We start from the raw sequence: 22,798 nt of genomic DNA, 5'->3' as shown, positions 1-22,798 counted from the left end.
GTTACGTCAGTTCTTGAGGTCAGTTACGTCAGTTCTTGAGGTCAGTTACGTCAGTTCTCGAGGGCAGTTACGTCAGTTCTTGAGGTCAGTTACGTCAGTTCTTGAGGTCAGTTACGTCAGTTCTTGAGGTCAGTTACGTCAGTTCTTGAGGTCAGTTACGTCAGTTCTTGAGGTCAGTTACGTCAGTTCTTGAGGTCAGTTACGTCAGTTCTTGAGGTCAGTTACGTCAGTTCTTGAGGTCAGTTACGTCAGTTCTTGAGGTCAGTTACGTCAGTTCTTGAGGTCAGTTACGTCAGTTCTTGAGGTCAGTTACGTCAGTTCTTGAGGTCAGTTACGTCAGTTCTTGAGGTCAGTTACGTCAGTTCTTGAGGTCAGTTACGTCAGTTCTTGAGGTCAGTTACGTCAGTTCTTGAGGTCAGTTACGTCAGTTCTTGAGGTCAGTTACGTCAGTTCTTGAGGTCAGTTACGTCAGTTCTTGAGGTCAGTTACGTCAGTTCTTGAGGTCAGTTACGTCAGTTCTTGAGGTCAGTTACGTCAGTTCTTGAGGTCAGTTACGTCAGTTCTTGAGGTCAGTTACGTCAGTTCTTGAGGTCAGTTACGTCAGTTCTTGAGGTCAGTTACGTCAGTTCTTGAGGTCAGTTACGTCAGTTCTTGAGGTCAGTTACGTCAGTTCTTGAGGTCAGTTACGTCAGTTCTTGAGGTCAGTTACGTCAGTTCTTGAGGTCAGTTACGTCAGTTCTTGAGGTCAGTTACGTCAGTTCTTGAGGTCAGTTACGTCAGTTCTTGAGGTCAGTTACGTCANCGCAATTCGCGTGGAAGTCGCGCATGTTGAGAAAGCTGTGTTGGAGAGAGTCTACGCGAACATTCAAGAACGCCTACAGCACTGCATCAACAATTTCGGTCACCCCACATTATTATTGTTATTTTGTTATTATTGTCATTTTTCACACTTAACTATCTGAAATGCCATTTCTTTGTGAACCTGATTGCACCAATAAAGTTGTTTTTCAGTTAAAAATGTACAATTTTATGACGTTTTTAAAACCGTCCGTCCTCTCTGCCGCACCCTGTATTTAACATGCCACTACATGAAGGCAATCTCTTCTTACACAGCCTTCAGAAATTCTATAACTCGAAATTCAAGAACTGCCGCATGTCCAGATTTGCTTTACACTTAAGCAAAAAAGGTTTTAGTTGAACCACTTACATTAATTACGATCAATACATAAATAAACGATTAGTTATTGCTTACCAACTAATGGCGTCTATACGATCACTATCAGCAGTCAAGTTAAGTGAAGTCATTTGGTTAACCATTGCCCTGCTTTAAACTTGTACATTATTTGATTGTAGAATATTTGATTGTAGAATATTTAATTGTAAAATATTTAATTGTAGAATATTAAATTGTAGAATATTAAATTGTACAATATTTGATTGTAGAAAATTTAATTGTAGAATATTTAATTGTACAATATTTAATTGTAGAATATTTAATTGGATAATATTTAATTACAGAATATTCAATTGCAGAATATTTAATTGCAGAATATTTACTTGTAGAATATTAAATTGTAGAATATTTGATTGTAGAATATTTAATTGTAATTGTTCTAGTAAAGATTGAAGCGACATAAGAATTATCTGAAGCACGTTGCTGCAGGTTGACCTGGAGGAGCTTGTGATCACGAAGCAGCTGACGAAGAGGCCTGAGGACTACCCTGACAAGGCCTCCCTGCCTCACGTGCAGGTCGCCCTCCGCCACAACGCCTCCTCTGGCAGGCAGTTCAGGCAGGGCGACACCGTGCCTTATGTTATTTGCAAGGTAATTATGGTGCCTTATGTTATCTGCAAGGTAATTATGGTGCCTTATGTTATCTGCAAGGTAATTACGGTGCCTTATGTTATCTGCAAGGTAATTACGGTGCCTTATGTTATCTGCAAGGTAATTACGGTGCCTTATGTTATCTGCAAGGTAATTACGGTGCCTTATGTTATCTGCAAGGTAATTACGGTGCCTTATGTTATCTGCAAGGTAATTACGGTGCCTTATGTTATCTGCAAGGTAATTACGGTGCCTTATGTTATCTGCAAGGTAATTACGGTGCCTTATGTTATCTGCAAGGTAATTACGGTGCCTTATGTTATCTGCAAGGTAATTACGGTGCCTTATGTTATCTGCAAGGTAATTACGGTGCCTTATGTTATCTGCAAGGTAATTACGGTGCCTTATGTTATCTGCAAGGTAATTACGGTGCCTTATGTTATCTGCAAGGTAATTACGGTGCCTTATGTTATCTGCAAGGTAATTATGGTGCCTTGTGTTATCTGCAAGGTAATTACAGTGCCTTATGTTATCTGCAATGTAATTACGGTGCCTTATGTTATCTGCAAGGTAATTACGGTGCCTTATATTATCTGCAAGGTGATTGCGGTGCCTTATCTTATCTGCAAGGTAATTAAGGTGCCTTATGTTATTTGCATGGTAATTAGGGTGCCTTATGTTATCTGCAAGGTAATTACGGTGCCTTATGTTATCTGCAAGGTAATTATGGTGCCTTATGTTATCTGCAAGGTAATTATGGTGCCTTATGTTATCTGCAAGGTAATTATGGTGCCTTATGTTATCTGCAAGGTAATTATGGTGCCTTATGTTATCTGCAAGGTAATTATGGTGCCTTATGTTATCTGCAAGGTAATTATGGTGCCTTATGTTATCTGCAAGGTAATTACGGTGCCTTATGTTATCTGCAAGGTAATTAGGGCGAAACGATGTTATCTGAAAGGTAATTAGGGCGACACCGTGTTATTTGCTAGGTAATTAGACCGGGACCAGTGACCAGAATGATTTTTGGCGATGTTTTGTTGCATCAATGCGCTTAGTGTATAATTAATTGTTAAGTCACTGTTCTTGTTTGATTTATTGATTCGTGAACACTGATTTGCATCGATTCTAAACCAGAGTCTTCATTTATAATTTTAATGCAATTTTTTTGTGAACAAATCTTGGCTTGTGATTAATGATTGCTTAGCTTCATTAGTTAGTGTATGTCAACATTAATCATTGCTTCGTTTTATATGTTAGTGTATGTCAACATTAATGATTGCTTAGCTTCATTAGTTAGTGTATGTCAACATTGATCATTGCTTCGTTTTATATGTTAGTGTATGTCAACATTGATCATTGCTTCGTTTTATATGTTAGTGTATGTCAACATTAATGATTGCTTAGCTTCATTAGTTAGTGTATGTCAACATTAATGATTGCTTAGCTTCATTAGTTAGTGTATGTCAACATTAATAATTTCTTAGCTTTATTAGTTATTATATGATTTGACTTGCAGCGAGTGATGTTTAACTTTCTTCATGCAATTTCCTGTGAACGAATCTAGGCTTGACATTAATGATTGCTTAGCTTTATTAGTTGTTATATGGTATGATACAGCTAGTTACGTTTAACTTTCTTCATGCAATTTTCTTTGAACAAATCTTGGCTTGTTATTACTGATTGATTTTCTTATTGTATATCGCATAGTTTTGATGCAGCAAGTGACGTGACAAGTTATTGTATAGTTTGATGCATTGAGTTACGTTTAACTTTCATTAACTTTCACCAGGACGGTACGAACAACTCGAGTGGTCAGCGCGCCTACCATCCCGACGAGCTGAAGAAGAACCCTGAGCTGAGCCTGGACACGAACTACTACCTCGCACACCAACTACATCCTGTCATAGCCCGCCTCTGTGATCCTATTGAAGGAACCCATGCTGCTAGGATCGCTGAGTGTCTGGGTACTGGCATTATTTCTTTGTTATTTATTTAGTCCTGTCATAGCCCGCCTCTGTGATCCTATTGAGGGCACCCATGCTGCTAGGATCGCTGAGTGTCTGGGTACCGTCATTATTTCTTTATATTGTTTAGTATAAGTAATTAGCACAGCAGCTACATCCTGTCATAGCCCGCCTCTGTGATCCTATTGAGGGCACTCATGCTGCTAGGATCGCTGAGTGCCTGGGTACTGGCATTATTTCTTTCTGTTATTTAGTTTAACTAATTAGTGGTTACATTAGCGCTCTGTTCTAACTCATTATAGCACTATGTTCTAACTCACTAGCGGTTACAGGATCAGCTACAGTGCCTGGGTATTGGCAACAACTCTGTATATTATTTATAACTTATCAGTGGTTACATTAGCGCTCTGTTCTAACTCAGTAGCAGTTACATTAGCACTCTGTTCTAACTCAGTAGCAGTTACATTAGCGCTCTGTTCTAACTCATTAGTGGTTACATTAGTGCTCTGTTCTAACTCATTAGTGGTTACATTAGTGCTCTGTTCTAACTCATTAGTGGTTACATTAGCGCTCTGTTCTAACTCATTAGTGGTTACATTAGTGGTCTGTTCTAACTCATTAGTGGTTACATTAGTGCTCTGTTCTAACTCATTAGTGGTTTACATTAACGCTCTGTTATAACTTATTAGTGGTTACATTAGCGCTCTGTTCTAGCTCATTAGGGTTACAGGATCAGCTGCATTTAATTTCGATTGTTAAAAAATCATTGCATAATATTATATGCCATATTACAATAATATTTAATAATATATTAAAAATCACCCCTGGATTATTGAGGTCGCTTGTCAGGCATTCAGGGAGAAAAATTTTTTTATTTATGGCCTTATTTATTTGGAGCGAGACACTGCGCTCTGACATGTAACTTATCCATTTGACAGTGATGAATAACACAGCAATTTACATTTGCTGTGCGTGTCATGGTGCAGGTTCATTCAAATGTTTTACACTTTTCTGTGTTTATTTTAGACACTAGTCGCGACAATGGCTCTATGTCTTGCACCAAATAAATATTCACCACATCTCACCAAACGACAGGACTCGACCCGTTGGGCTATTGGGCTACCGACTTGACCTTTTCTCCGGACTAGTGGAATTTAAATCAACCTTCCGATTCTAATTTTATTTTTGGCTCCCTTGTATACGTAAATAATTTATAAGAACTAGTGAAGAAATTAAGCGGGCCCGGCGTATTTTTTCTTTAGATATTTTGTTGAGAAATTGAAAAGGAGAAAAATGTACACCAATTTCGAGCATTGGCACGGTGATTTGATTTTGCTGAGAAATTGAAAATGCGAAAAATGTACACCAATTACGAGCATTGGCACTAAAAATTTTATTTCCGACTTGACATCTCACCAAACATTCACCACAGGACTTGACCCGTCGGGGTACCGCTCAGCGCGTCAGTACAACCACGACGATGAGGACGACATCACGGGCGCGGGCCTGGACATGTCGCCCGAGGAGCGCTACAGGACCTGCACGCGCTTCACCTACACGTGCCCTGCTCCTGAGTGCCACACCTCCGTGTCTGTTGACGGGCCTTTTGTACGGGTACGTCTTGCCTGGAGTACGGGTATGTCATGGCCTTTTGTATGGGTACGTCTTGCCTGGAGTACGGGTACGTCATGGCCTTTTGGAGGGGTACGTCTTGGCCTTTTGTATGGGTATGTCTTGCTCTGAGTGCAGACCAGGGGCCAGACTAAAGTCCGTGTCTGTTGACGGGCCTTTTGTACGGGTACGTCTTACCCTTTTGTATGGGTACGTCTTGGCCTTTTGTACGGGTACGTCTTGCCTGGAGTACGGGTACGTCTTGGCCTTTTGTACGGGTACGTCTTGGCCTTTTGTACGGGTACGTCTTGGCCTTTTGTACGGGTACGTCTTGGCCTTTTGTAGGGGTACGTCTTGGCCTTTTGTACGGGTACGTCTTGGCCTTTTGTACGGGTACGTCTTGGCCTTTTGTACGGGTACGTCTTGGCCTTTTGTACGGGTGCGTCTTGGCCTTTTGTATGGGTACGTATTGGATTTTTGTATGGGTATGTCTTGGCCTTTTGTAGGGGGTACGTCTTGCCCTTTTGTACTGGTATGTCTTGGCCTTTTGTACGGGTACGTCTTGGCCTTTTGTACGGGTACGTCTTGGCCTTTTGTACGGGTACGTCTTGGCTTTTTGTACGGGTGCGTCTTGTCTTGAGTGCAGACCAGGGGCCGGTCTATCATAGATATTTAAAAATTTGTACGTCCGTCAGCCAATCAGTGACAATATTTAAGAGTTCGTAGTTCCGTCAGCCAAACACTGATGGCTCTTCAAGCCAAACCCTCCAATGACAGATCAGGAGAGTCGTCAGCTATGTCTATTTAGGTCGCTATGTGTACTTGGTGACATCGGGTGCTGCTGTCATGATTGATACGCTACAATTTTATATACTTTTGGCCAAGTGTGTGTGTTTTAAGCCTGGTGCAAGAAATATTTGATAACTGTTGGGGTGCGTATGCAGAACAATTTTCATGTCGGGATACTACCTCCGAATTTTGTTATTTAAAAAATATAAGGGAGAGTTGGATCTAAAATTATAATGTGATTTGTTTCCTAGCTATAAAGTTTATGCTGGAAGCAAAATTTTCTTCAAAATTTGCAAATGGAAAATTGTTCCTTATAAAATGTGGATTTAAAGGTGCTTTCTTCAATTACGTTAGTTTTTTTTGAAATTTATCAAATGGACATGGGATTATGGGTTTCAGGGTGGCAGGGTTTGAAATAACGGGCTTCACAAATTGCAGGAATCATGTATGTATGCTGGGCACAACTTGCCAGTCATTTACTGCATTATGTTCTATTGTATTGATAATGGCAGTTGGCTCTTAGGAGTATCCGTCAAGCACTCAATTCTCTATTTGGAAACAATCCAAACAAAGTTCAAAATAAAATAATCTTTTTGGTTGGATTGATAATGGCAGTTTGCCCTAAGAAGTGGTCATCAAACGGTCAATTATTTACTTAAGAACAATGCAAACAAAGTTTAAAACAAAGTTATCTTTTTGATTGGCCAAAAAACCGAAATATACAGAATACCGTGGATGTCCATCGCTTCAATGAGTCCTTTGAGCGATAGATACTACGGTAAAGATGTTACTGATTGCCCAAACTTCATGAACGAATTTAAGCTTTTCTTCTCAGTTACTTTGTTCTAGAATTAATTCTTTATTTTTGCCTCTGCCTTACATTATCACTAAATCGTTATTGTTCATGACGGGGATGTTAATAATGGCCTAAACTTGAAGCATGAAGCTCTTCTTCTCAGCTAATTTTATCTAAAATAAAGTTGTTATTTATGCCTCTGCCTAAGATTATTACTAAATCGTTATTGTTCGTGACAGGGATGTTACTAATGGCCTAAACTTGAAGCATGAAGCTCTTCTTTTCAGCTAATTTTATCTAAAATAAAAACGTTATTTATGCCTCTGCCTAAGATTATCACTGAATCGTTATTGTTCGTGACAGGGAGCGAGTGGCAAGCAAGAACCCTTCCTGCTGAGCTGCCCCAACCCCAAATGTTCCTTGCCGCCCCATGCCAACCTCACGCCTCTCATCAACTGCCTCACGCAGCAGCTGCATAAACACATCAAGACCTACTATGACGTTAGTATAATATAACTATACTATATATAAACTCGGCTATACTGACATATTCTAACATTGCTTCACCTACTACGACGTCAGTATAATATAACTATACTGTGTATAAACTCGGCTATACTGACATATTCTAGCATCGCTTGACCTGCTATAACGTCAGTATAATAGCGTCCTATAACTCAGCTATACTGACATATTCTAACATTGCTTGACCTACTATGACGTCAGTATAATATCGTCCTATAACTCAGCTATACTGACATATTCTAGCATTGCTTGACCTACTATGACGTCAGTATAATATCGTCCTATAACTCAGCTATACTGACATATTCTAGCATTGCTTGACCTACTATGACGTCAGTATAATATCGTCCTATAACTCAGCTATACTGACATATTCTAGCATTGCTTGACCTGCTATAACGTCAGTATAATAGCGTCTTATAACTCGGCCATACTGACATATTCTAACATTGCTTCTCAATTTACGTTCGAAGTAACCAACTAACTAATGTGGGCCACATCTTCTGTTGCGATTTGCTTGTGCCGAACAATTACTCTTCTAATTTACAATGATCTAATTTCCAAATAAAATTTTTGCTACCCATGATACTTTGACTTCCGTGTTGTGAAGATAACGAATTTCTAATTCTATTTATTATTCATTTAATCAAATGGCCTCCGCTTATTAAAGTCTTGTAATTCAAGCAATTCCATGCAATCGTGTGCCTGCAAGCATGATTTTCCTCAGTCTATGTTCTCAGTCACATTGCTTCTCAGTCTATGTTCTCAGTCACATTGCTTCTCAGTCTATGTTCTCAGTCACATTGCTTCTCAGTCTATGTTCTCAGTCACATTGCTTCTCAGTCTATTAAGTAACTAACTAGCCAATGTGAGCCGCATCTTCTGTCGGCATGATTGTGCCGAACAATTACTGTTTTCAATAATTTAATTTTCGAACAAAATTTTGCTACCCATGCTACTTTGAGTTCCGTGTCGGAAAGATAGCGAATTTCTAATTATATTTAATATTCATTTTATCAGTTTTGCCTCCTATTATAAAGGATTGTAATTTCACGCAATTCCATGCAATCGTGTGCCTGCAAGCATGATTTTCCGAATTCCATTCCATCATTCCTTTTGCAACAAATTAAACTCGTGTCATGTGTGAATGTTTGTAATGCATCTCTTACATACATCACTGTAGTGCATCTCTTACATACATCACTGTAGTGCATCTCTTACATACATCACTGTAATGCATCTCTTACATACATCACTGTAGTGCATCTCTTACACACATCACTGTAATGCATCTCTTACACACATCACGGTGATGCATTTCTTACACGCATCACTGTAATTAACTGTAATACCTAAATCTCTTACATACATCTCTAGAATTTATCTCTTACACAGACACATCACTGAAACTGTAATACATCTCTTACATACATCACTAGAATTCATCTCTTACACAGTCACATCACTGTAACTGTTATGCACCTCTTACAAACATCACTGTAGCACATCTGTTGCGTTTATAGAAGTAATTGTCTAGCAGAGTCACAAGTCACAGAAAGCATCGTGCATCAGGTGGCCCAAATGAGGGCGGATGAACGATAATCAGAGGCGGCGATCCATCGTGGCCTGGGACTGCTACTGTCTCTTATACACATCTAGATGTGTATAAGAGACAGATTATATACCGTTACTAGGTATAATCATACGATGCTGATTCATCACTGTAATTATATTATATACCGGTACTACTAGGTATAATCATATGATGCTGATTCATCACTGTTATTATATTATTTACTATAATTATAGCATTTTACTATAAAAGTGTCTTAAAAGTGTGGAGCATGCCATTAGAGCTCAGGAGATGAGGTCTCAAGACATGCGTTACTGTCGGAAAATTTCGTGCTGATGTCACTTTATGTTTAATATTTTTAATTATTTTTCTAATATTCACCTGTTTTGTGACTAAGGCAAAATATGATGAAAATATGCGCGAAATATATTTTAATATATATGAATTTAATATAATATTTCTTTATAATATATGAATTTAAAAGCAAAGAAAACGCCAAACAAATTCCCCATATCGAATTTTCTTGGCGTTTTCTTTGCTTTTAAATTCCTTGTGAACTTGCGATATAAGCAGACTGATAATATAAGTATTTAGACACAACAATATTTCATTTTGAATATAATGAAAGATACAAAAATAACTGTGTAAATATCCATACTGATAACAAATTTAATTTTAAATACCGTATAATGAAAGATACAAAAATAACTATCTAAATACAGTATCCATACTGATAAGAAATTCATTTGTCAACAGTACACGGAGTCTCAGCTGTACAAGCAGCTCTGCTTCTACGACTACATCTTCGACTTCCAAAAGGCGTGCGTCATGAATAAAGATGACCGTGAGTATTGACACACTCAGTAGAGTATGAGTATTGACACACTCAGCAGAGTATGAGTATTGACGCACTCAGTATGAGTATTGACACACTCAGTATGAGTATTGACACACTCAGTAGAGTATTGAGACACTCAGTATGAGTATTGACACACTCAGTANCTTTTATACACATATATACACTTTTATGTGTCTTATAACCGTTAATTTCTGATGCAGTTTTAAGTTGTCTTTTTGATATACTTTTAAATATATGTATATACTTTTAAATACATACCTATATACACTTTTATGTGTCTTATAACTGTTAATTTCTGAACAATTTTTCTAATATTCTTGAATTTTACCAGACATTCGCAACGACAGCTTGAGGAAAGCGTACATGGTGCTACGTAACGAGGTTCTCAGAGTCCTCAGCCTGAGCGCCTACTCTCAAGTGGACCTCGACGGCCTCTTTGCTAACCTCTTCATGAAGACCAGCAAGTGAAATATCAAATTTATTGATCAATTACATCGAATTTATGGATGAATTGCGGCAAATTTATGGATGAATTGCATAAAATTTATGGATGAATGGTGGCGAATTTATGGATGAATTGCGGCGAATTTATGGATGAATTGCGTTAAATTTATTTGGAATTGCGTAAAATTTATGGATAAATTATGTCAATTCTTCGTATGAATTACGTCAAATCTTTGGATGAATTGCGGCAAATTTATGAATGAATGACAGCGAATTTATGGATGAATTGTGACGAGTTTATGGTTGAATTACGTCAAATTTATTGATAAATGGCGGCAAATTTATGGATGAATTGTGGCAAATTTATGGATGAATTGCGGCAAATTTATGGATGAATGGCGGCAAATCTATGGATGAATTACATCAATTTACGGATCAATTACATCAAATTTATGGATGAAATGCGTCAAATTGATGGATGAATTGCGTAAAATTGATGGATGAACTACATCAATTTATGGATGAAAAATATCAGTTTGTGGATGATTTACACGAAGTTTATATAGAATGTGTTGATGTAGAGCTTGACTTGCTGACCAATTCTCAAGAATGTTATTGCTGATTCTTGGGCTTAATTAACGTAAACAAATAAAGAGCAATTACCTCTACTATTTGCTGCTGCCAATTAAAGTGAAATTGTATTTGATTATTCAGTTTGATTGGAAGCATAATTTCAAGTTACAGTTGAATATTGAATGATATTTGGTATGAATATTATAGAAAACCTTTTCATACTCGCACAAAATATGTGAATGTTATAAAGTGTATGCGAGTTGGCGGGGGGGTATTTTTCTGGACAATTTAGTGACTTGTTCAATGGACGAAATGGAGGAATATCCTTCTTGTTTGCTGTACATAATAACATAGCATAAAGTTATTCTCCGTGATTTGAATGAACCGCATGGAAATTAACGGTTAGAAAAACTAATGTGAATATGAATTATCCCGTGTATTCAAATGGGGGTATTGTGGGTAAATACATGTGAATAAATAAATCTGTAGCAATAATTCCTAGATTTTATTGCCACATTTTTCAATATGTTACTTAATAATTGATTTGTAATTGGTTTGGTTTGATATGATCGGTTTGAGGGCTGGGTAGATTTAGTTGACTGCGTTGCCACTGTCGTGGTGAAATGTACGTAGATATTTAGTGACTTTTATCCCTAGTTTTTGAGTTGTGTTTCTTGATTTGACTTTAAATACCTGAATTGAACTATACTTCTTCCACATTGACCTGTGCAACATGACGTTGTAAATACTTTAGTTGAACTAAGTTCTTCAACATCCTCCCGGTGTTCAAATTCTTTTGTTACTGAGTATGTCTTTTAAATACACTTTACATAGTCTTTTCGAAGTTAGTTTTACTCATTTGAGCTGATTACTTGGAAAAAGATATTTGGATCAGTTGTTCGAGTACTATATTGATACTCTTAATGATAATGGTTGCCTGGAAGAACGTGCAACTGATATAATTTCCTGAGTATAAATTTAGCTAATTTCTGATAGTTTTTAATAACACAATTACCTTGACGTTTCAGTTGATATTTAATGCATCTTTCACTTGAATTCTTCGCCTTTTATGAATTGTAAGACGAAGCAGTACGTTGAAATCATCACATCTTAGGAATATGAAGATAAATCAGTATGTCGAATCAGGCTATTACATTAGCATCAGAGATCAGGCTGTTAAATAGCGTCACAGAGATCAGGCTGTTACAATAGCGNGACGCTCCGAGTATGAACATCTTCAAAAACAGACTAGACGAAGCTATGCAGGAGCATATGTTCAGTCTTGAAATGCCTAGCAAATTACGGACCAGGCAATAAGTCCAGCAGCTATCTCAATCAATCGTCAGCTATGGAAAGACCGGGTTCCAAAGACCGGATCCCTTGTGAATCAAGTCACGAAAAATTCATGAATCGACAACAGGCCATGGGCCTATTTCTTCAGTGCCGACACTTCTATACTATTCGATTCTATTCTAAGGTTTCTTGGAAGGTAAATGTGGAAAGAAACCCCAATACAAATCCACTACCTAATCCCGTGAAATTTACATTTAGAGAGAAGTTTGGTTCGTCCATAATTCAAATTATAATTATCCTGCACATCAATAAGTGTGCTTAGGTTTACAAGTAAAATTTCGTACCGATGAACGCAACACGTACTGGGTTTGTCAATAATATTCATGGCCATAAATGGGCGTTTCTCGCGGATTTTACATTATCGGTTTAAATAAATTTATCTGAATATAACTTTTATGTCTTAGTCTGATCAAGATTCACAATAGCGTCTTTGGATCGGTCATGTTTAGTTTTTATGGTGACTAATAACTATCGCCCTGGGAAAACACGAGGGTCCAGCCATGCGTTTACACCCTTTACAAGATTGCGAGGTTACCGACTTTGCGCCAGTGGCTGCTGGGCCGCGGTGATGAGTGGACGTGTGTGCACGAGCAGCGGCGGAGCTCGCTGCAACGTGGGCTGACCGTATTCGGAAACTCATTTCTTTGTGATGCGATAAGAAAATGTGAAAAATGTTTTGAAAATTTATCGATTTATATCCAGATATCCCTGTTAAAGGCTTTATTTAATTAATTATCATTTGAAATGATCAAGTATCGACTAGTGATGATGTACTGCCAAAGTGTTAATCTCGCAAGCGTTTTATCGTCACGATTTTCGTGTATTTTTTGTAAAGAATCGATTGTTGGTCGAGGCTTAAAGCGTCGAACTGCAACGGCGGCGATGGCTTTGATATACACGCCTTCCAACGACGCAAATTACACGCTTCTTGTGCCGAGAAATTCAGTGTTTATGTGCACCCTAACCGAGGAGTCTTGCTATGCTGAAATACAAGAGTTCTTCAGTGTCGAGAAATTCAAAATTTTTCCGCGGTCAATCAGCATTAAAATGGCAATATTGCTCTTAGGGTATACGATAAATATTTTATGTTTAGGTTCCTGAGGAAATAACTATGATATTGTTTATTTATAGATTGAAAAGATTGTAGATTAATAAGATTATCGATTAATATGATTATCGATCTATAAGATTATTGATTAACAAGATTATTGATTAACAAGATTATTGATTAATAAGATTATAGATTAATAAGATTATCGATTTATTTATCGATTAGTAAGTCGGTTAAAATATTAAACGCTTACGGACTTATTTTTTCGGGACGCTGGAGCTAACAACGAAATTTACGCACATTTCGACCCTTCCATAGGTTGCATGTGCTTCCATTTGTGCTTGCCATTCTTAGGACACGTTTTTGTTAGCGAGTAGGAAATTACTTCTTGATTGTAAGATTGTTTCGAATTTCACGTCTATCTTCGGTAAGCAGTATTTGTCGCTATCACAGCCACGAGTCACGTTGCTTGAATGCCGTTTGGACGTAATCCTAATTCAATTATAGAGTCTGCTAGAAATTTGTTTTTAAATTTAATTTCTGCCACACTAGTTGCATGTGATGAAAGTCCTACGAAAATGTTTCAAAGTTAAGCATAATCTCCCTACTAATACGAGCTGTATGTCAGTGGCATGGCTCTAGTGGCGTCTCGTTGTTCTGCAGCATCAATTTTCACAGCTCATTTCAACTTTATTAACACGTTGACTACAAAGTGGTACATATGCGTACCACGAAATGTATTTCTCCAGGAGGTAGTGGTACATAATTCAGGTTACCTAAAATTGGCCAAATCCTCAATTGAGAAAAACTAAATCACGGAATTTGTCCGGAAAAAATGACCGTCTGGCAACCCTGTTTAAAAACAGTACAAAAATGAAATAATAGTACAAGATGAAGCAATCGTAGTCAACGTGTTAATTCATACATTAATTATAAACTTCATTAAATATTTTCGTTTAAGTGCATATGATTTTTCTATTGAGAACTTGCAATCACTTCCCAACAAATGATCAAGGATATTTTTGAAGTTGACACTGATTATTCTTTTCTATACTTTTTCAGGGTATTGACTACACTTAAAATTATAAAACTAATAAACTAATATAAAACTAACAAGAAACTGGGTCATATTGACTTATTTTTATTTCTGAAGCTGAAATATCTCGTAGAAATATTTAGAATATAAATTTTTGAATATAAATATATTCAAAAATTTTGAAAATTTTTAATATAAATATATTTACATTCAATTACGTAGGCCACGTAATTGAATAAGCAAATGTTCATGCCGGCACATTCATCATAAGCTTTCATAAGTCAAAATATTTACCCTAGCTTAACGTTCATATTGTTATGAAGGCGTTCAAGAATTTACATTTTCATTGTATTTTTTTTACACGACATTAGTAAAGTAAATAAGCTTAAGAGTCAAGCGTTAAAGCGCTGGTCCAGGCAAAATAAAATTTGAAAACTCGATGTATATCATCGTATATCAAGCTGTATATACCTCATCTATATCATTAAGTATACATTAAGTATCATTGCGTATACATTAAGTATATAATATAGGAGCAATATGTAACTTCAATTTTCAGGAAACCACATAATCTGAACAGGAAAGAAGCAATAAAGTTAGTTATCTCGTCCACATACATGAGATTTTTCAACTTTTAGTTCCATTATCCTATTAGGTATATTAATAGGTATATTCATATGAAGGTATATTACATAATAGGTATATTCATATGAAGGTATATTAATATACCTTCATATGAACTCTAGTTAGTTCTTTCTTTTTACCAACTTTAAAATCTTTTGACCTTAAACCTCTATAATGATGAGGTTATAAGGTGAAGCCATTAATTAATTGAAGTATAAATATTCACTGCTTTTCAGTTCGTAACAAATTCCTTTTTGTTCAATAAGTTCCTAATATGTTATAGCCTGATAGACACGTTGCAGTAAATGCAAAACTCAAGAAATAAGATCGGAGTCTTGATTATCTTAATAAAATTAAGAACAAATATACTCTTTAACGCAAATAAATAAAATAACGCAACTAATAAAATACCTAACACAAATAATAAATAATAACTAACTAAATCGAAGCCTCCAGACCGAAGTGTGCTTGCCATCTTCACTAAATTTACATATCAATAACGGCTAATAATTAAAAATTAAGTAACGTGGACGAGCGTTTCTAATAATACTGCCTGTGCAAAAAATCAAATATCGAAGCATAAACTTATCAGCTGGAAGATTTATCATATAAATAATCATGAAACCAGTGAGAATATCGTAATAATTCGTTCATCAGTATATTTGTGAGAAATAACCCGTCTACTGCTCTAATATATTGTTCTATACATTAAATAATAAAAAAATATTAAACCAGTGAAAATAATAATATGTTCATCAGTATTTATGTTGGTAACTTCCATCTACTGCTCTAATATAATGTTCTATACATTTAATAATAAAAATAGTTATTAAACCAGTGAAAATAATAATATGTTCATCAGTATATATATATGTTGGTATATATATGAGTATATATGAAGTTATATATATATATAACTTCCATATATTGCTCTAGTATATTCTATATATACGCCTTATCACATCATCGTAAGAGAAACGGTAGTGAATAGACACTAACTTCTGAATATAAAACCTAAATTGTGATAATCATAAAATTCTCTCAATTTCTTCTCTTCAAAAAAGGATACCACATAAATTTACGTCACACATAAATACAATTCATAAAATATTACGAAAATTCTCTCAATTTCTTCTCTTCAAAAAAGGATACCACATAAATTTAGGTCATAAAATATTACGAAAATTCTCTCAATTTCTTCTCTTCAAAAAAGGATACCACATAAATTTATGTCATAAAATATTACGAAAATTCTCTCAATTTCTTCTCTTCAAAAAAGGATACCACATAAATTTATGTCATAAAATATTATTTACGTTCAAGACGAAGAAAATTGTAAGGCGCTAGGGGCGCCGTTGCCTGAGCGCTCGTCGTGCGCGGGTGAAATGAAGCGAAGCGTGACGACGGACTGCTGCTCCCCGCCCCAATATTGGTTATTGCGGCGGAGTGAGGCATCAGTGAGGCATCAGTCATTGCCTCTTGATGCTGGTCTCTGCCTCTTAGGGCTCTGCCTCACTATCTGATGCTGCTCCCCGCCCCAATATTGGTTATTGCGGCGGAGTGAGGCATCAGTGAGGCATCAGTCATTGCCTCTTGATGCTGGCCTCTGCCTCACTGTCTTGATGCTGGCCTCTGCCTCACTGTCTGATGCTGGTCTCTGCCTCTTGATGTAGGGCTCTGCCTCACTGTCTGATGCTGGTCTCTGCCTCTTGATGTAGGGCTCTGCCTCACTATCTGATGCTGCGGTGCTCGTGATGCCGCCGCTGTCTGATGCTGGCCTCTGCCTCACTGTCTGATGCAGGTATCTGCCTCTTAGGACTCGGCCTCTTGGGGCTGTGCCTCACCACCTGATGCAGGTATCTGCCTCTCAGAGCTCTGCCTCACTTTGTCTCACCACCTGATGCTGGTCTCTGCCTCACTGTCTGATGCTGGTCTCTGATGTAGGTGCTCTGCCAGGTTGTCTGCCACGCCTGCTTTTCTGCCTCAAACATCGCACCTTCAGAGTGCCGGGGAGTTGTTGGTTGTCGGACAGAATAATTTGTCGGTTGTGCTCGAGAAGTTGTCGGTTGTGCTCGAGAAGTTGTTGGTTGTGTTCGAGAAGTTGTCGGTTGTGCTCGGGAAGTTGTCGGTTGTGCTCGAGAAGTTGTCGGTTGTGCTCGAGAAGTTGTCGGTTCTGCTCGAGAAGTTGTCGGTTGTCGGAAAGAAGTTGTCGGTTTCGTTAGATTCGTTAATATGCCCGAATGATATATGAATATATTTAATATATATATATGAATATATTTAATGAATGAATATATGTTTTTTGCTCACTTATCGAATGCTCGCGGAAACGAATATGCGTTTTTATGAATGAATGAATATATTTTATGAATGAATATGTGTTTATTGCTCGCTTGTCAAATGCTCGCGGTAACGAATATGAGTTTTTTATGAATGAATGAATATATTTATATATGAATATGTGTTTTTTGCTCGGTTGTCAAATGCTTGCTGTAAGAAATATATGTTTTTATAGTGCAATTTACCAATTGGCTTTTGGTGTTACACGGTACTTTGATTTGCCTCCTTCAGGGATAAGCTATTATTGCTGTAAAATTTTCTTGCTAAGGTGGAAACTTTGTTTATGAAGCTTTGAACATGTAATGCATTGTCCGCTTCATAATTTTTAATGCATCATAATCTGTCTTATCTTAATTTTAACAAGGGGTAGACTATCATGCGTCAGAGCATAGCTCTGCCATGTAATGCAGTGTTACGCAACTCTGTCTTGCCTTGTGTTGCACGCAACATCATGCAGATTATAGTGGGTCAAAGCGTGACATGACGTCATTCAGGGTAGGTATGTATGAATGAATGCCAGGCATCTCCTCTCACTGATCCTTGAGATCCTTCATGACTTGTTGCTGCGGTAACGTGGGTTTAGCATGAACACTGGTATATTAATTTACTATAATTATACGATACAGATTCATCACTGTAATTATATTATATACCGGTACTAGGTATAATCATACGATACAGATTCATCACTGTAAGTATATTATATACCGGTACTAGGTATAATTATACGATACAGATTCATCACTGTAATTATATTATATTCCATCGTGGCCTGGGACTGCTACGTCCCGAACATATTCTAAGGAAACTAATGAATATTGTTGCAGGGCTGGCTGGTGTGCGAGGATCCTGGCTGCAGTAACCGCTGCCGCAGGATACCCTTACGCTTCGTCAGAGGCTTCCCGGTGTGCAACGTCTGCTGTAAAGCCGTCCTTATACGCGAGGTATGAACCGGGTTGCTAGTAGGTGTGTAGGAGGGCAGGAATAAAGGTAGGAGTGTAAGGGACCCGGGGTGTTGTGGTGGCTAAGGAAACCGGGGTGTTGTGGGGGATAGTAGGTGTGTTAGAGCGTAGGACTAAAGGTAGGAGTGTAACGGCTAATCTTTGAAAGAGAAATGACCGTATGAAATCTATGAAGATTGTGTGGTCTTTTAGGGTAACTATTTTATCCAGTAGATATTCATGATTGTGAAGATTTGAACACGTAATGCATCACTCGCATCGTAATGTAATGCATCATAATCTGTCTTCTCTTGATCTTAACAAGAGGTAAGATTATCATGCGTCAGAGCATAGCTCTGCCATGTAATGCAGTGTTACGCAACTCTTGCCTTGTGTTGCACGCAACATCATGCAGTTTATAGTGCGTCACAGCGTGACAGATTCATCATTGTAATTATATTATTTACTATAATTATACGATACAGATTCATCACTGTTATTATATTATTTACTTTAATTATACGATACAGATTCATCACTGTAATTATATTATTTACTGTAATTATACGATACAGATTCATCACTGTTATTATATTATTTACTATAAATTATAGCATTTTACTATGAAAGTGTCTTCACAGTGTAATAAGAGCTCAGGAAATGAGGTCTCAAGACACGCGTTACTGTCGGAAAATTTCGTACTGATGTCACTTTATGTTTAGTGAGAACCTGTTCTGTGACTGAGGCTAAATAAGGGTAAAATATTTTAAAACCGAAATGTGCCTTTTTTCGTTCGATATAGGATCTATTTTTGAAGTGAATTAGTCTCTTTCATGTTGTATGAAACTGCACAATTCGATGCACCGATTCCTTATCTTAGATACAACAATGAATTTAAAGCAAAGAAAACGTCAAACACATTCACCATATCGAATTTGCTTGGCGTTTTCTTTACTTTTAAATTCTTTGTGAACTTGCGATGTAAGCAGACTGAGAATATAAGTATTTAGACACAACGATATTTCATTTTGAATGTAATGAAAGATAGTACAAAAATAACTATGTAAATATCCATACTGATAACAAATTTAATTTTAAATACCGTATAATGAAAGATACAAAAATAACTATCTAAATACAGTATCCATACTGATAACAAATTTAATTTTAAATACCGTATAATGAAAGATACAAAAATAACTATCTAAACACAGTATCCATACTGATAACAAATTTAATTTTAAATACCGTATAATGAAAGATACAAAAATAACTATCTAAATACAGAATCCATACTGATAACAAATTTATTTGTCAACAGTACACGGAATCTCAGCTGTACAAGCAGCTCTGCTTCTACGACTACATCTTCGACTTCCAAAAGGCGTGCGTCATGAACAAAGATGACCGTGAGTATGAGTATTGACACACTGTTTCATTCCACTGTTTCACCCACATTCCACGGTTTCACCCACATTCTACTGTTTCATTCCACTGTTTCACCCACATTCCACTGTTTCACCCACATTCCACTGTTTCATTCCACTGTTTCACCCACATTACACTGTTTCACCCACATTCCACTGTTTCACCCACATTCCACTGTTTCACTCACATTCCACTGTTTCCACTGTTTCACCCACATTCCACTGTTTCATTCCACTTTAGTCGTCTCGCTTTCACGAAATCCAATGTCTTCTTTAAAGTTACAGTTCTTCTAGGCTTGAATAATTGATATATTAAAGTAAATATCAAGAGGGCTGCATAATGATGCGATATATACTTCGCATCAAAATACATATTATTTCAAGTTTACCACAGCCTTTTGCCAGGTCAAGTTTATCGGTGGTTTTATTATTTTTCTCATGTTATTTAATCAATTTTTTTGTCAGTAAATTTTCATTAATATCTCATAAATCCGAATTTTTCATCACTTAGGAACTTGCGTCAAACTAATTTGCTTTAACTTGTTGAAAACTAAAAGTTGTCTTACCGAGAACCTTGAAGAATTCGACAATTATGATACATGTTTTATATTCGTGAATTAAAGTATTAAAGTAACGTATATCCTTTCATTTGAACTTTACTAGTTCACGTTGCATGTGTCTACTAAACAATAAATTCATTAATGCTAGTCTAATTAAATTTATTTGTAAAGTTATCAATTACGAATGATTAAAGTTGGCATTATGAACTTCATGTTTCAAATGACTGCAGTTTTAAGTTGTCTTTTGGATATACTTTTATATATATATATTTTTGATATACTTTTAAATATATGTATATACTTTTATATACATATATACACTTTTATGTGTCTTATAACCGTTAATTTCTGATGCAGTTTTAAGTTATCTTTTTGATATACTTTTAAATATATTTATATACTTTTAAATACATACCTATATACACTTTTTATGTGTCTTATAACTGTTAATTTCTGAACAATTTTTCTAATATTCATCAATTTTCCCAGACATTCGCAACGACAGCTTGAGGAAAGCGTACATGGTTCTCCGTAACGAGGTTCTCAGAGTTCTCAGCCTGAGTGCCTACTCTCAAGTGGACCTCGACGGACTCTTCGCTAACCTCTTCATGAAGACAAAGTGAAATGTAAAATTTGTGGATCAATTACATCAAATTTATGGATGAATTGCGGCGAATTTATTTGGAATTGCGTAAAATTTATGGATAAATTACGTCAAATCTTTATATGAATTGCGGCAAATTTTTGGATGAATTGTGGCAAATTTATGGATGAATGGCGGCAAATTTTTGGATGAATTGTGGCAAATTTATGGATGAATGGCGACGAATTTATGGATGAATTACGTCAAATTTATGGATGAATGGCGTCAAATTTATGGATCGATTGCAACGAATTTATGTATGAATTACATCTAATTTTATAGCGAATGTGTTGATGTAGACTGGGGCTTGCTGACCAATTCTCAAGAATGTTAATGTAGATTGTTGTGCTTAACTACCTTTACTATTTGCTGCTTCCAAATAAAGTGAGATTGTATTTGATTAATCAGCTGAATTGAAAGCATAATTTCAAGTTGCCGTCGAATATTGAACGATATTTGATATAAATATTATAGAAAACATTTTCGTACTTACACAAAATATGAGAATGGTAAAGCGAGTTGGGGGAATATTTTTCTGGACAATTTAGTGAAATGGATGAATATTCGAATAAACGAAATGGAGGAATATTCTATTTACTCGTTTGCTGTACATAATAACATAGCATAAAGTTATCCTCCGTGACTTGGATGGACTGCTCAAAAGTTAACGGTTAGAAAAACTAATGTGAATATGAATTCTCCCGTGTATTCAAACGGGTATTGTGGGAAATACATGTGCTTAAATAAATCTGTAGCAATAATTCCTAGATTTTATTGCCACATTTTTAAATATGTTACTTAATAATTGATTTGTAATTGGTTTGGTTTGATATAATCGCTTTGACGGCTGGGTTGATTTAGTTGACTGCGTTGCCGCTGTCGTGGTGAAATGTACGTAGATATTCAGTGACTTTTATCCCTAGCTTTTGAGTTATGTTTCTTTATTTGACTTATTGGAACTGGCGTGTTCCCATCGTAGATATTCAGTGACTTTTATCCCTAGCTTTTGAGTTGTGTTTCTTTATTTGACTTATTGGAACTGGCGTGTTCCCATCGTAGATATTCAGTGACTTTTATCCCTAGCTTTTGAGTTATGTTTCTTTATTTGACTTATTGGAACTGGCGTGTTCCCATCGTAGATATTCAGTGACTTTTATCCCTAGCTTTTGAGTTGTGTTTCTTTATTTGACTTATTGGAACTGGCGTGTTCCCATCGTAGATATTCAGTGACTTTTATCCCTAGCTTTTGAGTTATGTTTCTTTATTTGACTTAGTGGAACTGCCGTGTTCCCATCGTAGATATTCAGTGACTTTTATCCCTAGCTTTTGAGTTGTTTTTCTTGATTTGACTTAGTGGAACTGCCGTGTTCCCCTCTTGTGTAATATTTCTGAATAGATATTGTCACGTGTGATGTTACACGTAGCATTGGGAACAGTTTTATCTCGTTTGACCCCTGAAAAATGAAGTTGTAAATACCTGAATTGAACTATACTTCTTCCACATTGATAGATCAGGCTGTTACAATAGCGTCACAGAGATCAGGCTGTTACAATAGCGTCACAGAGATCAGGCTGTTACAATAGCATCACAGAGATCAGGCTGCTACAATAGCGTCAGAGATCAGGCTGTTATAATAGCGTCAGAGATCAGGCTGTTACAATAGCGTCACAGAGATCAGGCTGTTACAATAGCATCACAGAGATCAGGCTGCTACAATAGCATCACAGAGATCAGGCTGTTACAATAGCGTCATAGAGATCAGGCTGTTACAATAGCGTCACAGAGATCAGGCTGTTACAATAGCGTCACAGAGATCAGGCTGTTACAATAGCGTCACAGAGATCAGGCTGTTACAATAGC

General features: G+C 36.7%; 1 protein-coding gene and 1 long non-coding RNA gene across 2 annotated transcripts in view; both read left to right on the top strand.

Moving 5' to 3' along the window:
- The window catches only part of LOC108664740 (DNA polymerase alpha catalytic subunit), a gene marked incomplete in the record, with an annotated part of 47,219 nt that extends 24,983 nt beyond the window's left edge, over nucleotides 1-22,236 (top strand). Inside the window, 7 exon segments of the mRNA XM_047881662.1 lie at nucleotides 1,664-1,825; nucleotides 3,618-3,792; nucleotides 5,225-5,406; nucleotides 7,352-7,489; nucleotides 18,194-18,310; nucleotides 19,629-19,716; nucleotides 20,784-22,236. Of these exon segments, the coding sequence (XP_047737618.1) occupies nucleotides 1,664-1,825; nucleotides 3,618-3,792; nucleotides 5,225-5,406; nucleotides 7,352-7,489; nucleotides 18,194-18,310; nucleotides 19,629-19,716; nucleotides 20,784-20,917 (996 nt within the window).
- LOC125178280 lies at nucleotides 9,847-11,800 on the top strand. The gene is made up of 2 exons (XR_007156839.1): nucleotides 9,847-9,930; nucleotides 10,277-11,800. It is a non-coding gene; the product is annotated as an uncharacterized LOC125178280 (long non-coding RNA).
- Nucleotides 22,237-22,798: the final 562 nt, after the last annotated feature.

Source organism: Hyalella azteca, unplaced genomic scaffold (assembly GCF_000764305.2).
Source record: "Hyalella azteca isolate HAZT.00-mixed unplaced genomic scaffold, Hazt_2.0.2 contig8529, whole genome shotgun sequence".
In the NCBI taxonomy this organism is placed as follows: Eukaryota; Metazoa; Arthropoda; class Malacostraca; order Amphipoda; family Hyalellidae; genus Hyalella; species Hyalella azteca.
This window is presented reverse-complemented; position numbering and strand designations above follow the sequence as displayed.